This window comes from Pholis gunnellus, assembly GCF_910591455.1.
Source record: "Pholis gunnellus genome assembly, chromosome: 3".
Classification (NCBI taxonomy): Eukaryota; Metazoa; Chordata; class Actinopteri; order Perciformes; family Pholidae; genus Pholis; species Pholis gunnellus.
The window spans coordinates 9,664,948-9,687,209 of NC_136529.1; the positions used below are offsets into that span (position 1 = coordinate 9,664,948).

At 40.5% G+C, this 22,262-nt stretch overlaps 1 protein-coding gene across 1 annotated transcript in view; it reads right to left on the reverse strand.

Annotated features, from left to right (window-relative positions):
- Positions 1-14,466: 14,466 nt before the first annotated feature.
- The window catches only part of tox2 (TOX high mobility group box family member 2), an 85,532-nt gene continuing 77,736 nt past the window's right edge, over positions 14,467-22,262 (reverse strand). The window contains exons 7-10 of the mRNA XM_079156598.1: positions 18,802-18,882; positions 15,831-16,232; positions 15,604-15,746; positions 14,467-14,844 (exon numbers count right to left, since the gene is read on the reverse strand). Coding sequence (XP_079012724.1) covers positions 14,802-14,844; positions 15,604-15,746; positions 15,831-16,232; positions 18,802-18,882 — 669 coding nt within the window. The 3' untranslated portion in view covers positions 14,467-14,801. The remainder of the gene's footprint in view (positions 14,845-15,603; positions 15,747-15,830; positions 16,233-18,801; positions 18,883-22,262) is intronic.

Below are 22,262 nucleotides of genomic sequence, written 5' to 3' on the forward strand. Positions count from 1 at the left end.
TAAACATGTAATAAACTTTGTTAACTTTTATTCTTTACTTTGCTTTATTGATTACGTATTAATGTCACTCTTGGTTATTTTATTCCTTTCATTTGCTTCTCTAAAGACTAAGGCTCAACTGAAAACACAGAACACATCCACACTTAGTTATTTTCTGCAATGTAGTTTGAATATCAAACAAAAACTCCGATTGAATTACAATATGTGTTACAGTTTACCGGTTAAAGGTCTCGCGTATAGGTTTTCGCCGGCATCTAGCAGTGAGTTTGCAGATTGCAACTACCAGAAACCTTTCCTCCAATAAATCCCCCTAAATTCTACACACTGTCACTTTGTGAAGCTGCGCGAATGAACATCTTACGCAGTGTTCCAGATGAAATGGGTAACGTGGAGAGTGTTGCTTGAAGTGACACTTAACTCTGCAATTCCTCTCCATGGGGCGTTCTAGCATCTTTCAGCTTTTTGTTTTGTTTTTTCCAGGCAGCATCTTATTGGTTCATTCCCATCGCTCTTGAACCTCATGAGCCTCTTTTCCAGCAGCCGCAGGCATCTGTTTTAGCACACAAACACTACCTGTCCGCCAGCAAACAGACAAATTAAGCGACTAGCTGGTGAAGTTAGTGCAGCATTTTCCTCAAGAGCCGGTGGTGACCAAAAACGGAGCCAAAAGTGCCAAAAGCACAGTGAATAACAGACTCCAATTCATCAGGTGGCCAGGAACACGACTCCAATTGAATGCTATAACTCTTTGTGTCTGCTATATGTATAAATAGGTATCTGGTTACTAAAATGTTAGCCACAACAACCGTATACGGTCAATGTTGAGATTTCAGTTTATTCTGCACTGCCACTTGTGGCCACAAAAAGAATCAATTAAAGCAGCTTTAGAGGCCTTGGGGGTGAAAAATGCATTTCACCGAAACTTTGTTATTGTGTTGGTTGCCTATGTCACTGTTACTGCTCGCCATCATCAAAGAAAATCCAAATTCGAAAATCCAAATTCCAAAGTCATGGTGGAGGTGACACCTGTCTCCCAAGCACACACTCTCACATCATATTCCTAATTGTTTGTTGGCGCTTTAATCGCCTGATGATTCTCAAAAATGAAAGGAAGAAAACGCCTTACAAGGAGTGAAATCAACTATTGGGACCCTGAGCCTCCTTGTGAAAAAAGGATTGAATAAAAGAGTCTTATCTATCGCCCCATCCATCTATCCATCTGCTGCAACAGCCTTGTAGAGTCCTTTTTTTTAAATCAGTCCTATAATCCACTTTTCATATCCAGCTGCAACTTTTGATGTCATATCTCACGGCCTTTAACGATCTGTTCCACTGCTCATGCTTCAGACAGCAGATCTAGTCTTCGGCGCGGTTTTCATTTAACAGTCCCAGTTGGTGGTCTTGACAGTTTTATTAAGTCCAGACAGATCTGTAGAATGGGAAGAGCAGCGATGATGATGATGATGATGATGATGAGATGCTTAAGTCAGCGGGGGTGTGTGATGGAGACAGTTAGGCCTGCTGCTAGCCATTGTAAGAGGAGCGAGCAAACAGTTCCCCTCTTAAATGCTTTTACTGCCACGAGGCAGCGTTATCAGCGAGGCGCAGACGCCGTGTAAAGTGTGAGTCCGTGTGCGTGCATCATGCTGCTCGAACACACGTGAGCACTTGCACACGTGTGTGCCTGAACAACAAATGGAAGTGGGAGAGTCGAGTAATAACAAACTGTGACTTGTATACATCAGCCCAGTCAAATCAGAATAGAGTGTTCACATTTGATCATGTCGTCTCTCTCTCTCTCTCTCGCTCTCTCTCTCCTTTCTCCCCTTTGAGCCCCCCGCTCCTCTTGTTGAGATGTTACCATGGTAACGGCAGGGAGCTCTCAGATTGGCCGCGTCCATCTCTTCCCCTGAACCATGGTTTTTCGCTGCTGAAATTGCCAATCAGCCCCTCAGATCCGCTGGAGAGGAGGAGGAGATTGCGTGAATATATTTTGATTAACAAAAATGGAAGGGCACTTAGGACGGAGAGGAAGGGCGAGAGAATTGTTCGGGGGAAAATATGATGTTTGTGAGGAAAGGGTCGAGGAGAAAATGCATGCGCTCTGCAATCCCTTGTTTTGTGTTGAAGCAGAGCAAACACTATCACACACAAAGAAGAAGGAATATTGACTCTGAATAAGATTGAATAGGCAATGTTAACACTTTGGCCAATCAGGCATTATTGTCTTTGTTCGAATCCCAACAATAACCAGGAATATTGTGTGAATTCAGACGTACAACAATGAACTGATCAAGATATATGCACACTCCTTTTTAAAGGACTGTACTGGGGATGTTTTAGCCCAGATTGTACATTATTTGGCTGTAGCATGATAATGCAAAACAGACATTTCAGATAAGCCAATAATGAAATTACCGGTTGTTCTTTGGAAGATTGAGGAAAGAATTTAATGTAGAAAACATACTTTGGCAAGTGGTTGGCAAAAAGGGGTTGTGAATATAAACGGGCTAAAACGCACCAAAACACTGATATGATCCAACTGTAATATCAGGAGTAAATGAACAAAACACCATTGAGTGAGTGGTTCAGTCTTCTTATTTGCTGCACTACAACTAAATAAACATGATTAATATTGCGCTCCAGCTCCTGCATGTAGTCAATAAAATGTATTCATAACTGTGGCTTCTCTCTCTCTCTCTCTCTCTCTCTCTCTCTCTCTCTCTCTCTCTCTCTCTCTCTCTCTCTCTCTCTTCCCAATTCCAGACTAATGACAGGTTTTATGGTCCTGGTTTATGGCTTCGGTAAAAATAGTCTAAGGTTCCACGCTCCGTGTTATAAAAGTTAAACCAATTACAATCTGTCATTTTTACAAATTCTCTTCTCATTTTTAATCGTTTGTACCGTGTCAAATTATTTGTTGAACTAATAAATTAAACAAAGATGAACAGTTATTTTAATTTTAATGACAAGCAATGAAAGTTGATATGTGTTTTTTAAATGACAACATTAAAATGTCCTCTTAAATAATTGTGCAGGAAGCATCCTGAGATGGCTCAGGCCCAGCGTGTCCATTTGGCATCATTTTTACACTTTATTACTCCGTTAGAGTTCATCAAGTGAAGCATCACTTTTGTAAAATGAACAGCAACTAATAGTTCAAGTGTTGATCAGAATCACTAGTCCAGCTACTTGCTTTTTTTTCCCACCTTTTGTCCAGTTACACTCGTCAATATATTCACTATAATCATCGTCATTATGAAAGCTGTGCATATTGTCCTGCAGATCAGCAGGCTTTCTTTACAATGCTGTGCATAATAATTCAAATTTAAATAAAAGCTTGTGGATGCCAATCTCACAACATTTGGCTAAACTCCTGGGTCTGTGCATCTGAGATCAGTGCTGCAATGTCATTTATTTAAAACCTTTTACTCCATTACATTTATTTAGCATTTCTAGTAACTAGAAACCTTACTGTTTCAGATTTTAAATCATTCAGTGACCTTATAAAATATGAATCTTTATGATTAATGTAACCAACAGTATAGCTCCACTTTGACCAGTTATACTATAAAATGCTGCGTACACAGTAATGCATTAAAAGTAACAATCCAATAGTATAAAATGTAATATTGTGACAGGGGACGTTCTTTAAAGTACATTTTTCTCATAATACAAAGGTATATAGGTAAAGATATTAAATGCTGGAAGGTTTATACAGTACTGCATTTTTACTTTTTCAAGTAAGCTTTTTGTTACCAGCTTTTTCAATATTTTTTCACACAGCACACGCAGGATTTAATACAACTGACAAACAGAAAAAACAACAACATCCAGTCCAACCCTCTCAATGCGCTGCAGTTCATTTAAACTTGACAGTCACTGTCTGTCTTTCATCACTCTGTGAGAGCATTTATAAAAGCAATCAATATTTCTAAAACTAAAAGAGTGTATAGAAAAATAAATAAAAAGGACGCACACTGTTCAGTATATAAACTAACTCAACAGCTATCTTAGCTGCTGTCTTGGCAAATTGCCAAACAACTAAGGGTCTAAATACTTCTTTCACTACTGCCCAAGAGTAAGAGAAATGCCATGGTGTCAGTATGTGACATGGCTGTATATGTAGCAGCACGCTGTGGACCCTGGTTACATCATATACTGCAGTGTGTATCATAGCAGACAGATGGCAGTAGATTATTGAAGGAGGAGAGGTCTGACTGGTTTTAATGTATGTTCAGAAACAGTAGGGGTCTCTGTCCCTCCATACAGAGGAATCACAAAGAGAGTGTTCAGTGAGGAGAGAGAAAAAGAGAGAGAGAGAGAGAGAGAGAGAGAGAGAGAGAGAGAGAGAACATTTAAGCTTTGATTGGTCCTGACCTAATTCAGAACAGGACATCCCACAATATTCAATACTCTATTTCTAGTTTTTTTCTCTCTCTCTCTATATTTTTTTCCTTCTCCCACTTAACACAAAAGGACTAGAGAGAGGAAAGAGGGCAAGAGATTAATACTAAAGCTCGAGCTGAGCAATTCATATTCCAATTGGAGGAGCATGTTATCTATTTTCTCACACTTATTCATTGTGCTTCTCTTCCCTGAGAGGCATTCGAATCAAAGCAGGATTCAACAGGAATCAAACGGGGACTTTCAAGGAAACGAACAATGGCGACAACAGTCGGTCGAGGTAGAACGTTTCAACCTTGCGCAGAATCCAAAAGAATCAACTGCGCAATCACTTTCACATCGACTCCTCAATAACCATGTCAAATATGTACAGAGGGATGGGGTGAGGGCGAAAGCTGAGTCCTGTGTCATTGGAAAGTCATTCATCCAAGCTTAATCAATCTAGGTTGTTTGATTCAATTCAAACTGCCTCCCAGGCAGAAGAAGAGAGGAAGAAAAAGGCAGAAAATGAGAGTTGAGCTGAGCTGACTCTTTCTAACTCTGACGAGGCTTCTCTCCATCTCTTGTCTCATTCACTTCCCCCCTTTTTCCTTCATTCTCTCTATCGTTCTCTCATCCCCTTCCTAGAGGCAGGAATTATTGCTACTCATTTCATGCTAAGGCATAGCTTGGATTTCATTTTTTTTCCAGTCACCAGTATTTTTTTAATATTGTTATTACTACTGTATGTCTTAAAGACCAGGTTAGGGTTATTAAATATGCCAAAGCGAATTGTATTTTCGCTCAAGTAAGCTCCTTGGAAATATTCCATCAGGGTACCCTTTTATTCTTTCCAAATGTAGTTATGAATTTTAAAGTAGACTTGTATTACTGGAGGAGAGAGGCGTGTGATCGGAATACTGAGCAAAGCCCAGATTGGAATTCCTTGTTCTAGAAACATTGAAAGGAGACCGTAGCTGTCAACAGAAGGGGTTAAAAAAAGAAAAGAGAGACAATGGGGGTTAATATTGGCAGCTGGTGATGATGAGCACACTTAAGTTTTTTTTATCTTCGTTTGTTTGAGGCAGTGGAAATTGGCCAGATTGCTTTCAGAAAGGTGTTACATCAAAACATTGCACAAACTGAGTCCATAATAAAATAGTACATTTGCATTGCCTACCAGGCTTCTAGGGTTGAAATGTTTTTTTTTCTCATAGCAACACCATCATATAGACATTCAGATCCACCACCACCACCACCCCCACCCCATCCTGCCTTCATTTTTGGTATTCATGAGCATATGCTCCTGTGTGAAGTCCCCTGTCAATAAATATGCACAGTCTTAATTGTCCCCATCGTAATTAGACTGCAGTTCTGTTCTTTTTGGCTCAGGTGTATGTTGAAGCTCTTTCTTTTGTTTGTGGTTTGGCACCTCTGATGATTTCCATGACAATCATTTGAGTGAGCGAGGAAGCGAGAAAGGGGAGAGAGAGAGAGAGAGAGAGAGAGAGAGAGAGAGAGAGAGAGAGAGAGAGAGAGAGAGAGAGAGAGAGAGAGAGAGAGAGAGAGAGAGAGAGAGAGGGCGAGAGAGAAGGTGAGAAACAGTTGCTGGAATAAAGCCCCATCTCAATCTGAATAGCTTATTAATAGAGCTGGTCCCAGGCAAACAGATGGCAGCTGCCAAAAACAAACACAGAAATCACAGAAATGAAAACCCTAATTCAATTAGGTGGGAAGCATTCCTCGCTGAAGCAGTTATTGAGCAGTTTCCATTAATTTGATGATCCATTTTTAAAAAAAGGAAACATATTAAAGTGTTTTTTTTCCTGAATGTTCTCTAGTGTTTATTATCTGTGGTTGACAAGCGGAGAAAGAAGAGGCCGCGAGCTGTGTGTATGTGGGTGTGAGAAGAAAACAGGATTTTAGTCATTACTGGCTCACGGTTAACAAATGCAATTAAAGCTACTAATGAATGATACAATTGCAGTGTGTATAATATGAATGTATGGTTCACAGTAAAGGAGTCCACTAAATCAGTGAGTTGGTATTGGTCTGTTCATATATTAGCAAATTACCGTTTATATGAGAGAGAAGAGAAAAATCAATGGGTTTTTGGAGGTTGTGAGTGAAGCTGAGGTTTATGTATCACCGCGTCTTCATCTTCGGGATTGTTTCAAGGTTGTCTAAATGAGGGTTCCAGAATACTGAAGAACTTCGTCTTTTTAGTGATGTTAGTATCGTGTCTCTTATAATCGTGGTCTGTCGGTGGACTGAAATATCAACTACTGGATGGATTGGATGATCCTACTAACTTTGGTGATGCCAGAGATGTTTTCTGCTGTCTTGTGCTGACAAGATTTAAAGAATATATGCGTAACATTGAGAAAATAGCCTTTAACTGAGAAGTAATATTTATTCGGCACCATGTGGCCTTCATCAGGGTTCGTGTGTCAGCACCTGGAACTCTCTGCCAATGATTTAGCCCGGAATGATCCTTTGAATTGAGTCCCAAGTTAGAATTCAATTCACATTTTCACCTCCTCCAAACCTTTTAAGTCGATTTCTTTAAAACCAGGGAGACTGATTGAAAAGCCTTTGGAGTGACAGAAAGTATCATTACTTGGCTGAGAGACAAAAAGAGAGAAAACTCCAGAAATACCAGGTAAAGATTCTGGTGTATTTGTTAATGAATGCAGAAGCACCTGACAAAACCAAATATCCCTTGGGTAGAAAGAAAGTTGATCTCACGGACATAAATGAAGAGTGATAGGGCTTAGAGATGGAATGACGTGTCGGCTTTGAAATGTGAAAATTGCAGACAAGCACAAAGCATTCTGGATCTGCAGGTAAATAAGCACAACGATTCGTAAAAGGAGAAATACTCGACACACCGAAAGAAAGAAAAGAATGTTCTCACTCTACTTTGAGTTGGCACTCAAATTAACTATTATATTAAATATGCCAAGAATGTGACAATATTATTTAAACAGAAAATAAATCAGCCATTAGAGTCTTGGCAAGTTTGCGATGTCATACGGAGCTCATTCCACTTAGGCGGAGGTGGTGTAAAAACCTCAGCAAACGGATTCTACTGCATGGCTAGAGTACTTTATAGTACTTAGGTGGAAATAACTTATTGATTCATTTTTGCCGAGTAAAATGGAAATTCCTCCTGGATAAACTGTTTATTTATAGTCAAAGTAGAACATGCAATTGCTAAACGTGTTCAGGGTCAGGCCGTTGTATCAACTAGCCGCTGCTAGCTTTCTCATTTTTTCCGTTTTTTTTCTTCAAGAGGTTCAGTATTTTTACAAGCGGAGTAGCATAAGCCAACCCTAATGAAGAAATATTTCCTTTAAGCCCATGTCAAAACACTGTGCTGCGTAGTTCCTTTGTTCTAACTTAGTGCAGCAGTTTCTGCTCTATTGAGGCAGACAAATATTTAGTCTTATGAGCGCTAATGTTAGCTTGCTAACAGCCTGTACGCAGCCCTCATGTCTTCCTGATTTACTTGGCAAAATTCGGTTTCATTTTTGGTGTTGGCATGTCTGGACCATTTTTGAATGGTCTTTTGTTTGTATGTTGTCAATAGAAAGATTTCCTCTGAAGCAATATGTATCATTTTTATAACCATATTTGCCACTGCATTGGAGAAATTGATTGGTTTCTCTGCACAGATGAAATAGCGGTGACATCTTTTTTCTGCACTAGAAGTAATTAGTTGCAGTTTGCTGCTGTGAGTGAGTGAATAAACAAAGAGGAACATCTCATAATTCAATCTGGGGGTAAACAGGCAAGAACATTTCCAAATAACCATTAAATGCTTTTATTTTCCTAAATGTTTCCTAAATATTGTGCTTGATAATTAAATGAGTAAATTGAGCAATGCTGTTTCACAGGGTGTCTCAGCAATGAGTGCAAGTGTAAAAATGCATTGTGAAGTTACATTTACTGTATGTTGGCAAAGCATGTGTCACAGCTTGGTTGCTATGGTGCCGGTTTTAAGAACATGGACCTTTTTCACCAACCAAATGCTAGGACAGTCTATTATACAACATGCCAACATGTTGCACTGTATTCAACTGAATCCTTTCCCAATCTCATCTTCAAGCCTGTTTAAATACTGCTACATGCCATGTGCATGACAGAGCTGAATACCTTACCTCCTGTGTAACTATTTTGTATTTTCATAACAAGCCTTTAATCCCAAACATCTGGACCAGAACCTTGTTACACTAACACAATCATTTCTCTCTAACACTCTCTCTCCGACATGCAATTATTGGAGGATCTAAGGTGCAGCATGTGTGGGCGATATTGCTCAAATAGAGCAGCTGTGGCGTTTAACAAACATCTGAGATGACTGCATACGGCTGGTCCCGTTTTTGTGGCTCCAGTCTGAGGTGATCCAGGGCATAAAGAGACCTGACTTTCACACACGACTGCTGGGGTGATGAGAAAATAGTTATGTGTGTGGTTCTCAATCTGACTCATCTCCACTTCAAGTCAAGACATCAGAACTGCTGAGATGGAGAAATGTGGGCCACTATTATTTTACCTCTTAGTCAGAGAACACGGTGGTTTCTCTTCAGGGATGTGGGCTCCTGCCCCGTACAGCCCACAGCCAAATGAGAGGGAGACTTCTTATCAAACAAGTCTCTCTTCCAGCCACCATTTGCTTAATGTTCTCTCTCAACCCCAATTTCCACGTGTCCGTGAAAGATCAAAAGTGCAATATCAGCCTGTTCACATCACTTTCTATTCCTAGTAAGGCAAGAGGAAATCTGCTGGACATAGGCAACTTCTGAAAGATTGCATACGCATTTAACACAATCAGAGGCTTCTCTGAAAGAGAGCTTAGAAAGAAAAGGAAATATGTAGTTTTTGCTTATCATTTAACATTGTTTTTATGTATTTAAAACATGTAAAGCATGTAGTATCTGCAGTTGGGTATGGAATTTGTAAGGCCACATGTTCATGTTTTTGTTGGTTGTCAAGCAGTTTATTACTACTCATATTTACGGTCAATATTAGGTTCACTTTAACCCCGTGTTTAAAACTGCGACCATTTCCAAAGTGCGCCTGTTGCTGGTAGGCCTACTCTCTAACATTTATATCATTTTGGGAGTCATCGTCTTGAAGGGAAACTGACGATTTCAGCCGTCCTGGCATTGTTGCAATGTGGGTGGTATGTGCAAATGAACATTGGGCATCCTTCCGTGTTACCGGCACCCACAGCTCCCCGCTCACCTGCCGGCAAAAGGCTGCCGGATGACATCGTATTGCAACGGTATGAAGCCGCTTGTATATCGACAAAGTTTCCCTTTAAGTTACGTCACACTTATCTTAACCTAAACCGTGATCTTTCCCTTAACCTAGCCAAGTTTTGTTTGCTAAAACAAACCAACGTACTTAAGTTGAGTAACGTACATAACTTATGTCACATACAACGTTAGCCACGTGTTGAAGTCTACCGGACCACCCTGCACGTTGAAAAGTGATGCTGAAGGGTTCCCCAGTGTGTTACAAAGTGATGGCACGGGCTGCTCACCAAGCGTCTGCTGTATGTGACGAGTTGGGAGTGAGAACGTGTTGGTATTTGCACCACTTGCCGGCTTGTTTGATTTTGTGTGTAAGTCACTATAAGTAGTTGTGTTCTTTTGGACAAAAGATGGATGGAATACTTTTTTTTTAGTGTGTGAAAAAAAGAAACCAAATTGATTATTTAGACATTCAAATTTGGTTGAATCCAGTCATAAAGACACATTCTTCATCACCTGATGTTTCACAATGAGTCCCAGGGGAACTTTCTGTGTAAAAGAAAATTGCAGCCCTTGTTCTTTAAAGGACAATGCAACCACTTTTAACCAAACATTTTTATTATTTGTATTATCAGAAAAACAGGAAATGGACACAGTTTGACCTTAGCAGGCAGTACCTGGTGGTTATCAACACTGACATAGCATATATACGCTGGATGACGTAAACATCTACAGGTGTGAAACCACAAGTGTGCTTTGTGCCTCACGTTTTATGTCCTATGTGTTATATTTTGTCACCCCTTGTTTCCTTCTGGTTTTTTTGTATGCAAGCTGCAGCTGGAAGGTAAAAATAATCATAACCCATTTTGTTCCACAAAGAGGTCTTCAACAAATATAAACGTTTGCTAAATTGTTGAATTAAAAGTAAAGCGGAATTAATTCTGGACGATTGTAATAGTTAATGCAAAGATCTGCCAGCTACATTGTGTTTTTGTTAATGTACTAGTTCATTATGTGCAGTAGAGTCAGCACAAAAAAAAAAGAAACCCTAACTGATTCTGAACACAAAGCGAAACCCATTTCTTGTTAAAACCACCCACATTTCCTGCTGCTTGATGCTCCACCGCAGCACAGAGGTTGCAACTGAAACGTTTTGCCTGTATGCTACATTAGCTGGTCTGTGAAAAGGCCTGCTGTGTTTGGTGCTCTCTGCCTTCAGTTGAGCCTTTAGTTCACCCACAGCACTGACCTTCTGGCCTGCACCACTTCCAAAGGACAGATAAACTCCAGCTCCCTAGTTCTCAGATTAACCATATTTATATTCACGCTCACTTGAAATGGGATCTCGCATTGCTCCACCACAACATCCAGCAAATAAAAGTACATTTTTTAAGAAAACAATTTGCTTTTGACGGGGTGGATCTTACGAGCCTGTTGGTGATGGAAATGTTCCGTCGTGAGCTGAGCGACTCCACAAACGAAGGCTCACACACGCTGAGGTTGACCTCAGATTCATCATCTACAAACATGCGCAACCTGTTGTACATGCACGGCTGTATCTATATTCAGTTGCATACTTAAATAAACATCTAAAGAAATATATGATCTGGCAGTCAGGCAGACAGATTTCAGCACTGACAAACATTTAGCAGAATTTGTTGAATCCAACATTTGGATAATAAATGTAATGTTAAGGACACTAGACACTTCTTTCATCATTAATTAAACCTCAATACATGTTTTGGTTAAATGAAAGCTCCTCATGGACAGAATAAAATCTCTGTTTTACTTATTAAATGTAGCCTGAAGAGCATATTAAACACATTGGACTAAAAGGGAACACAAAATAGTGCTGAGGTGACTCATTTAAATTTAATTTGGATTTGATAAAGGCACGTTTTCATAAATGAATCTTGCCGGGCTGATAAATTAACCTGCATCAATGTCAAAGCTTTACAAATATATAAAAAAATCACACTTGATTCAGTATTAACCAGTGAGTTTATAGTGGTTTTGCATCACTTATATTTCTCTCTAGATGGATACCACATCGACCTTGTCTTTGTCAACCAGCCTGTTATTACCGATGCCATCGCTGCAGTGGTCTTTTGGATTCTCTGCTATCCAACAACACCGCAGCATTCACCGCTTCTCAATGGCGTCCTCCACCATAAATTGTAGCTTTTCATTCTCTGTCGGCCTCATGACTTTGACTCTGAGACGAGAGATGGGATTAAGGGCGCTGACGGGAGTGTCAAAGCGATACCGTCTCCTCGCAGTATTTACTACAGAAATAATGACTCCCGGCACATATGTGTATAGCAGAGGGAATATGTAGTAAAGGAAATAAGATAGTTACCATGTATGTACGAATATAACTGCAGCTAGAGAGGGGAGACAACACCCAAACAGAAAAAAGAGAGAAAAAACACACAGCTATTCATACAAACACATGACTGCGTACACAAAAGGCACAGCCAGTGCTGTGTGGCAGCACCCAAAGCCTCTTTTATATTGCATTGTATTAAGAATGTATGACTGTGGTTTTCATATAATGTGTGTCATATCACAAAGTGGCAGGTTCTCCAATTGTCCAATAATGATCTATTTGCCAATTCAATACTATTGAGGAAGAGACGGCGGGCAGACGTAAAATGAATAAAACATTGAATAGAGGGATCGTGACAGTTCCATTTCAATCTCTCCGTCTCTCTCTCAGAAAGTCTCTAAGAAGACTTGTGTGCAATTGGGGTAAAATCAGTACTTGGACGGTTGCCTGAGTTTGTGTGCACATTGCATTTCTCTGTTCTCTTTATCTCACACTAGACGCCTACGATGCACCACTTTCACAAGCAAAGCAAACGTCTTCTCGCATCTGCTCTCTTGTTTGTTAAGATAGTTTACTGGCAATATCCACGCTGGCTGGCGTACTCTGTATCCACGGCTAATTAGCTAATGCCATTGGAGTCCTGAGCTAAAAATAAATATAGGATACAAATGTGACCCTCTTAAGTGCAAACACACTGTACGGTTTGGTAAGTTGGGGGTGTTCGTGGATCTTTGAAATGATTATCATGTCTTACAAAATGAAAACAAATGTGTGATCATCTCGTTAGAAAAAAAGAGACAAAAGGAGTCTGCAGGGAATGATCACTTTTAAACTTTTTTTTATTATGCAGGTTTGAAATAAAAGAAGCATTGTGACACAAACAGATGCTGCTGGCAAGGGGGGGAAAAGGGAGCAGCACCCAAAATGTAAAAAAGAAAAAGAAAAAATAATCATTGTTGTGATCATCATCATTTTTTATCAAACCAAAGGAAATGAAACAATAAAATAAGAATAGAAATACACCTCCATTGTAAGAAGCAAAAGTGATCTAATTTCTTTCATAAATAAGAAAACCTGTCAAATAAATGGCTGATGGATAACTAGCGGAAACAATATATTGATAACCATTTAAAATATTTATCATTACTGGCTTTACAAATAAAATAACTACAATTGGCAGGTTTTTTTTTTTTTTTTTTTACACAACTTAAAATGTTATAGTTCTGTAACAACTAAAACTGAAATTATGCAACAGTAAAGAGATAAATACAGATGTCTTTGTCAGCAAAATGCATTTCTGTTAATCACACAAAAAGTTAAAAAAGATGAGATAAACACAACCAAACACCAAGTAGAAACTTATAAAAATCACTGTAATGTGGATGTGATGGCTCCATTCACATATTTCATTACTTCACTTGTGCATGTCGAGGAGACAAAATTGACATTATGGTCAGAGAAAATAAGAAAAGGGAGGTGAGGGGAGAGGGGGGTGGGGGGGCATTTTAAAGCAATATCTTTTATTTTTCCTCCAACCGCAACATTATATCTCATTCTATCTCGTGGCGTTTCTTTCTCTCTTTCTATCTCTTCCCTCTCCATCTCTCACCTGGCTCTTTCCATTTGATGATCTGCAGGACACATATTGTGTATTCAGTTTTAGATTGAACTTTATTGGAAAAAAAAACACACCAGTGAGCACAGATTTAATGCAAGAACGAGAGTGTGAAATACTCCTCTGAAATCCAGCTGCACACGGCTGTTAAAATTCACGAGAAAGACTCGACACTCGAACGCTGACACACTCTTGCGCACGAGTGTGTGTCCGTGCACATACACACTCAACTTCACGCGTCATGAATGGGGTACATTCTAACGTCCCGACACACACACACACACACACACACACACACAAAATGACTTACATGTAATATTAAAGAAGAAACAAATCTATCTGGACTTCCAATTCCCAATTTGATCCCATAAAAGTGATATTTACAATCACACTGTGACCGCTCAGTAGACCTCAACAGGTCTTTAATATTAAAAAAAGATTATTTTTGTTTTGTTTCTTTTCCCCACCCAAGCTTTTTGTATCAATTTGCAGGCCCTTAAGCAAAGCTACCATAACATCAAAGCCTGCGCTGAACCTACTAGAAGTTAATATTTTTCTACAGTACAGGGCCCGACGCTTATTGGCAAAAAAAAAAAACAGTTTTGCAAGCCAGAAATAAATAAAACAACAATAACAACAAAAAGGAAAATAAAAAAAAAACACAAAAGGAAATTAAAATGATTAAAGAAGTCGAAGAGTGTATATTTTTTCTTCTTCTTATTCTAATTAAAGCTGGATGGGGTCCCTGAGGGGACTCTGATGGTGACACAGAAGAGGAGTGCTCTACAGCCCGGGCTGTATCCGAGCTGCCATAGACACACAACTCAGAGAGGAGGGTGGGAGCCGGAGGGGGGAGGGGGGGGGGGGGGGGGGCCTTATAAGTGCTTGGCAAATTTTAAACAGCAGGAGGACTGCTAATACATTAAGTGGTACAGACAGCAGTCATCTAGTCAAAAAACTCTGGTCACAAATTCTTCTAGAAACTGAAAGAAATAATCATTACACTGACAAAAAAAAAAAAAAAGGTGTTGGTGGTGTTGGTTTGGGAGTGTGTGTGAGTGTTTGTATATGAATGCATCTTATTGTATGTTGAGACTGTGTGTAAGTGTGCGTGCGTCAGGAGAGGGTTGAGGGGAGAGGGGCGAGGGGGATGTGGGGTGAGAGGAGACTTCTCTGTGTCGTATTTGTCGACCGAGCATGATCTTCAGTTTCAGGTGAGGTAGAGTGGCTTGTCCCTGCCAATCATGCTGCCACTGGAGAGAAACAAAAAAATCAGAAGCCCAGGTTAGATGACGAACAAAAGACACACCGGTGAAGAGAAGAAGGCTTCAAGCACAAAAGGAGGTATATTTTTCTCAAATTGCAGATACTTTTAATGCCCACAATTTAAGCCCATTCTGTTACTTCTACCTTCCTCAAACTAAAGCCTGCAAATTAAAGGAAACATGTCCTCGTACTTTGGCACGACCTCTGAATATCTTGCCGTGCTGCAGGACTCCGCAGCCTGCCAAACCGTTTAGCGCAATAACAGTGAAAACTTGTGTAAGGAACATCTGTTTTTTTACTGCTGTCTGACAAACACATGACAAGCTCTATTATCTCACCATTACCTCTCCAGCTGTCTCCCCTGTCTCACTGGAACCGAGCTGACAATTTTCAACACTTATATTGTGAAAGCAGTGCGAGAGACGTCTGACAAGACGATATATGCTCGTTTCTCAGGGAGCTCTGGTCTAAGACTTGGATTGGACTATATCTATCTGACAAATTCAACCTGGAAAACTCTTGGCATTTACTTCGTATATATATATATATGTATATATATATTTATTTAGTTTGAGTAAACGCATCAAACAGCAAAGGAAAATGTCCATTTGGTTGAATTCAGTGAATTTGTCTCCATTCAAAATGTCCTTCAAGACTATGAGATTAGATGTGATGCAGTGACATAGGTTATTGCGGAAAACAGACTCAGGGAAGCAAATAAAACAGTCTCCTCTGTCTCAACTGACCTGCAGTGGTTGCCACACTCCCGATTGCAGTATTCACTGTCCCAGTCATGGCTCTGAGCCACTCCAGGACCTGGGCCAGGGGCTCCTGGAGACTGGGAACCGCCAATACTCTTCTGATATTCTGACTGGAGGTGGGAAAACCCCTGGAGAAAGAAAGGAAGTTAAGTCAACATCTTAAAGTATAAACTATTCCTTAGAATGGAGCGTGTCTCTGTTTGTTGCTATACCTGCTGCCCAGGAGGTGGGGAGTGAAGAGAGGCCTGCAGCCCCATCTGGTGAGAGATGATTGGCTGGGACTGGACCTGCTGCATGCGGATAGGCTGGTTGAGGAGCGAGCTCTGGTGCAGGGAGAGCTGCTGGTGGGGGTGCAGGGGTGGGCTGATCTGGAAGGAGGAAGGGGGAGAGGCACTAATGCTTGGCAGCATCTGTGATTGGCTGAGCGTCTGCGACAGGGCGTGGCGAGGGGCGTGTCCTGCGTAGCTCTGCAGGTCGGTGAGAGGGAAGGCCCCGTGCCCCAGGTAGGGCGACGACGACTGGGGGGGAGGTGGCACGCTATACAGAGGCGGGTTCGCTGGCATCATGTGTGGAGAAGCCTGGCTTGTTTTTGTCTCCACGGGATCATTATACGTCTAGAGTGGACGGAGGAGAAGCAAAATGGTTACACTCATTGTTACAATACATAACAGTTTATTGCAACGTGGATATTATTCTTGTTTTGCATTGTTATCATTGCGCAATGACATTTTGTGTGCTTACCTCCAAATAAAGTGATTTAGATAAACTGGCTGAACTGTTTACAACCTGAATGTGGAGAGTTTACATGTTTTTGTCCTGTGTGACTGGATTGATATTGCCATGTTCCCAGATCTCAGCAACTTCTTGGATGAGTACGACGTTATCTTAACCACTACAAATGAATTGAATACTGAACATATTGAAATGCAGATCTACAATTTGTCTCATTTCCTTTTTGGTGTAAAATAGCTATTGTAGTTTTGCAGTGGTCTTTCTCAAAGCAAGCAGCATTGTTACGCAGTCTCTAATTTGCTTATAATGTGTGAAAATGATACATACAAATTAGTATGCAAATATAGTTTGAGATCGATATGAACATGCATACAATAGCCGATAGTGACTAAATGTCCCATAATTCTTTGCGCCTGCTCAAATTTTCAAAACAATATGTCAATGAAGCAAAAGAGCAGCTGGCATTGGCAAATTCAAAGGCAATTATCCAAACAACTTCATGAAATAAATTGAAAAGTGTCATGGCTCCTCTTGCAAGAAACTTACATTTGATGTGAAAATGTGGTTTTAAATGGTAGTTTTGTAACAGAGTGCACTAATCTATACGATTCATTATCTAAAGGAATTAATTAAAGTATGTGTAGCCATCGCGGCTAATGCTAAACACGGTCACCGCTCTGTTGCTCCTCTCTTTATTTATTTTACACAGATCCCCCGTTGATGCTGTGAGACCCGACACACACACATTTATTTATTCTGCAGGTCTTTTTGTCTCCCTTTCTTTTATGAGATGGTGTATGTATGAAATACATCCAGTGTTTCTCATTAGCTGTCAAACGGTCTGGAGTGATGTGTGGTGGTCTGCTATTTAGTAGTGGCTCACATCCATTCCTCTGAACCCATGAAATAATCAATGGGACGGGATGGAGGGATGGATAAAAGAGAGGGTCAGATATATTTGCAGGGTCAAGTGGAAAATGAAAAACTGAAGAAATGGTGTGAAGGGAGAAGGAAAAGCATGAGAGGGTGGGTGTGATTTGTTTCACCATATTTTATTCTAAGGGGTCATTTTAGGGTGATGTATTGCATGATTTTATATCCATCCGAGGAAATATATGAAGCGTGTATGTGTTTTATATTAAAGTTTGCGAGGATTAAAACATTTGTGTAATCTTTTTATTTTTTGTATTTAGACTTTATAAACCACATTCTGTACATGGGAGCTCTTGGATTCAAATGAACACAAGAGAAGTGCCATGACATACAGTGGGAAGCAATCACACTTTTGTTTTTTCCGCTCCTCCCAAACAAACCGACATGCGTCTCAAAACAAAAAGGCAACAGGTGCACTCTGAAGATGTGAATCCTCCAAATGACACTCCAATTACCTCCAATTCCACCCGTCCCAATTCACTTTGAAAAGACTCCTTCATTGGTAATTAAAAAAGAAAGTCGCGTTGAATCATGAGATTCAGCCCTGCATTCAGATTGGCTGTCACTTTTTTGACTGGCAATCTAGCGACATATAGTATCAATCAGGCCTCTGTATGGGAGCCCTGACATGAATGTCTAATTGCAGCAAAGACAAGAGATGAGAATAGTCTTTTTAGTTGAAAGTATGCCACAGTGAAGAGGCTGATGAATTAACTATTCATGCCTTAATCAAGGTGCTTGTTTTCGGCCCATGAGCATGAGAGGAAGTGCGGCGCTGTGCAGAGGGGAGGAAGGAGGACTGGGAAGAGTGAGGGGGAAGAGGAGGAGCTTGGTATATGCTAATGCAATTTAGAGTTGTGTTACGAAAACAATGCCGAAACACTGAAATGAAACGCAGTGCACCAACAGATTGAAACACCCCGAGATAACCATTGTGTAAGCCTTGCAGATGTACGAAGAGTTTGGTGAACATATGACATCATCTTTTTATAAAAATGTAACTTTCGGGCACGTTTTTTTTTGGGACAAACGCGGCTAGAAAGGTGTTTACGTTCTGGTCTAAACAGGAGTAAACTGCAGCAAAGAGTGAGCAGTAGGTGTGAGCAAACCTCAGCTAGCACATTAGTGGCCCATCAGGGAGGACAGAAACACCAGGAGGACAGCAAATGATACGTAATGCCCACTTCTGTTCTTACATGTGCCCAATGATGAGCGCGCTCACACAGACGTGTACGGTTATTTCATTCCTCTCCAGGTTGCAAATTGGGTGTGTTTGAGACCTAATTTTCACTGTTCTCCTCTGAGCACAGACACACACACACACACACACACACACACTCTTCCTCTTCCTCTCTCACACACACACACACAGACACACATGCACAAACATACTGACCCTTCTGTGCTGCAAGTGGACCCTTTCCTTGGAATAAGAGTGAGAGGAATTCTCTGTCTAATTTATCATCCCTTATATCGCCGCTGACCCATGTATATCAAAGATGTGACCCCCGTGGTTACCTTGGAAACCAGACTGGCTCTGTAGGCGGCCAGGGCTTTCAGGTACTCCTTCTTAGCAGCCTCTGTTTTCCTCTTGTAGTTCTGCAGGAGCAAACACAACAACAACAACAACGATTGATTACAAGGTGATGCCAAAGGCTAAAATGACCCAGTGGTCCACAGTGACTGATGTGGATGAGATTTTGGGAGTCATGGTGTGATTGTGTGACCCGGGCAGTGAGCTCTGTGGCGGAAAACTCACTCCGCACATGTATCAAGTGAAGGAGATTTGGCCATCTGCATGGTGTTGCTGCATTTGAATCATTTATTCCTTCAAAATGTCCAGAATGAAATGCAGAGAGAGCGTGCGCGCAACAATGTGAAAATGGAGCTTGAAATATTGCGACGCTAAAGGAGCAACGAGAAGCTGTTTGTCATTTTGTGCGTTGCTTTCCAGCCTCTTCCTCTATTAAGGCTGTTGCTCATCTCTTAATCAGAGCTGATGTCCCAGCAAATCATTCAGACGAGGAGGGGAGGGAAAAAAAATAAAAGAATTCAAAACAGCGTTAGTAAAGAGGCAATCTCAAGCCTTCTGAATAAACCTCAAATGATGCGTTAAGACAGGGAATTCAAGTTAATGTCATCACATGTCACTCACAGGTTTTTTATAGCTGCCACCGCCTTTTTGATGCGGGGAAAAACAAGTCGCAAAAAGTCCACCCTTATATCGATGAGGATGACTCAGATCTCAGCTCCTCTCTGGAGCATTTTAATATGAAGGAGAATGTGTGTTTGAATGCAGCGGGTAATTACTGATCCTCAGTGTGAGACAGTCTGTGGCTCCATGGACGGGGTCATTTCTTTCAAAGAGGTGGGGTAGAATAACCATTAAGCATTCATGGGTTGCCAAATGCACAAAGGCTGGCAGCTGCTAACACATACAGTCAATAAACAAACAGACATGCACACGGAGCAGCAAACAAACTGGGATGAAGACGGATACAATCTCTTGCTTAAAGAGATGATGTTTATCCTCTCACTCATTCCTTTTTACAATATTGTTGTTATTTCCCTTCCATGATATACCGTCACGTATTTTGGAACAAGACTGCATTGACTTAGGAAGTCCAAAATACAGGAATACACCGCAGACTTTCATAGCACAAACAGATAATCCCCATTAAGAAATAAAATACAGTTCATGTAAAAAGAAAACTAAAAAAAAACTGACAACCTTACCCCTCACCCCTTTAAATATTGATAGAGCCATGGCTGCCTCTTTAATGAACCCCAAACTTCTCCCAGCAGCTTTAATTTCAAATCAATTTAACACAGCTAATGATTCGCGCAACGACGGATACTTTTAAATAAATTACCATGCCTAAGGATGTCTAATTATTCCAAAGTGAGTGGATTCATTAGCAATTGAAGCCGTCAGAGGCTGCAGGTCAGTATGAATTAAAAATAACAAAGCTGCAAGGGGAGAGCATATGCCTCCATCGTAATCCTGACACAGAGGTGTCCCGCCTGAATTAGCCCCTAATTGTACCTTAATGAAATGTTCTTGTTTGATAACCAGTTAATTACAGAAGACAATAACTCCGCACCCTGCTGACACTGAAGGGAGTGATTACCACGACGACCGAAAAGCTGAGCGACCGGTGAGAGGAGGAGGAGGAGGAGGAGGAGGAAGTGGAGAGAGGAGAGGAAAGTTAAACATTAAAGAAACAAAAAAAACATATAAGTGTTTGTCAAAGCTAGACAAAGAGGCAGAAAACACAATAAAAAATAGATAATAATTATTGATAGATGCTAAAACTCAGCCAATAGAAGGAGTTTCATTCTTTTCCTTCTATTTCTGTCCTTTTCACACAACTCCAACACAGCAGAGTCAATTAAATAAAACTAAGGCATCTCCTCCCTCCTACCCAACTCCATTATCACTGTTACTCCCCACTGCTGTAAAAAAACAAAACAAAAAAAAACACCGGAAAATTGATCTTAATCTTAAATAACAAAAACAAGAAAAATGTTCTTTTGTGTTTCTGGGGCAGCTGTAACATGTAGTCACCTTGAGGAATAACGCAGCCCAAATAACGCATTGATCTCACACTATAAAACAAAGGCCTTCGGGAATTAAAAAACGCTGTAAAGCATGCAGGCATCCGAAAACATATTAATAAAAAGGAAACTATAAACACAAACATGAATAAAAAATAAAAAAACTTTGTTCTACCAAACTCAAGGGTGACACTGGAGAATACACAACAACGCTATCAAAGTGGGGAAAATGCACACTGAAGCTAAAAAAAAAAACAAGAATCGCAAAAGGAACACAAATCATAACAATGACACTTCTGATCGTTTCTTCAATAAAATACAGCAATAAAACATGCCGCCTTCAATCCATTTATGTGAATTCTGCTGCATGGTGCGTCTGAGAAGTACTATAGGTAATTGGAAACAGGGGCCACGCTCTAGTTAAAACAAAGCTGTGTGTAGGGGAAGGGTTGTGTTTACATTCTTGTGCTCTTGCATGGTTCCAGAGGGTCTGACTGTGACATTATAGAACGCACCTCATCGGTCCTATAGAAATTACGTGACAGCCGATGTTGGAAAAAGAATGAAAAGAAAAGACATAACAGCATATACATCAACGGGCCCAGAGCAGGCAGAGATAGAAAATGTTTTAGGTATGAGACCGTGGCACGAAGAGTTTTCATCCTCGATGTTTTTCACCTGAACATTACTGGTCAGCAGTTGTGGGTACGGCATACTTTAATATGTTGGTCAAACCGAAGATGGACATTTTAATATCTTTAACGTCTATTAACATGGTTACACTCTGTAAAATACACGGTTATCAAGTTTATCAAGTTTATGCATTTGTTGTGCAGGAATAAGTGACAGTGTTAGTCACGGAGAATAATTAGAGCAATCACAGTGTTATTGCCCAGACAGGGTCCTACATTTCATTCCATAATGACATCGTTACCTCGCGTTAATTATGTGTCTTGCGAGGTGACACGTTTGATTGAACACATAAATGCACAAACAAATCAAAAAATTAGCGGTGGAATGGCACAGTAAATGGATGGTTTTTTTAAATGGTGGAACTGCCCTTTTGTTAGTTTCATCTCTGTTCCCAGGTAATACTGAGAAGGACAAATGCATTTAGGAGGAGAGAGAGAGAGAGCGAGAGAGAGAGAGGGAGAGAGAGAGAGAGAGAGAGAGAGACGCAGAGAGAGCATTGCATCTACAGTGCAAAATCTAAGGTGAAAAAGAAGCCAGGACACAAAGGGTTAAGAAGCACAAACAATAACATTTCAGGAGCAGATGTCCTTGAGGCAAAACCAAGGACAAGGCAATTGCTAATCTTGTATTCGCAGCATGATCAAATCACCAGGCAACAGATATAAATAAAAGGACAGGAAATGAGGAATTCACATTCAAGGGTGTCAGCGGCGAAATGAAGATTCATG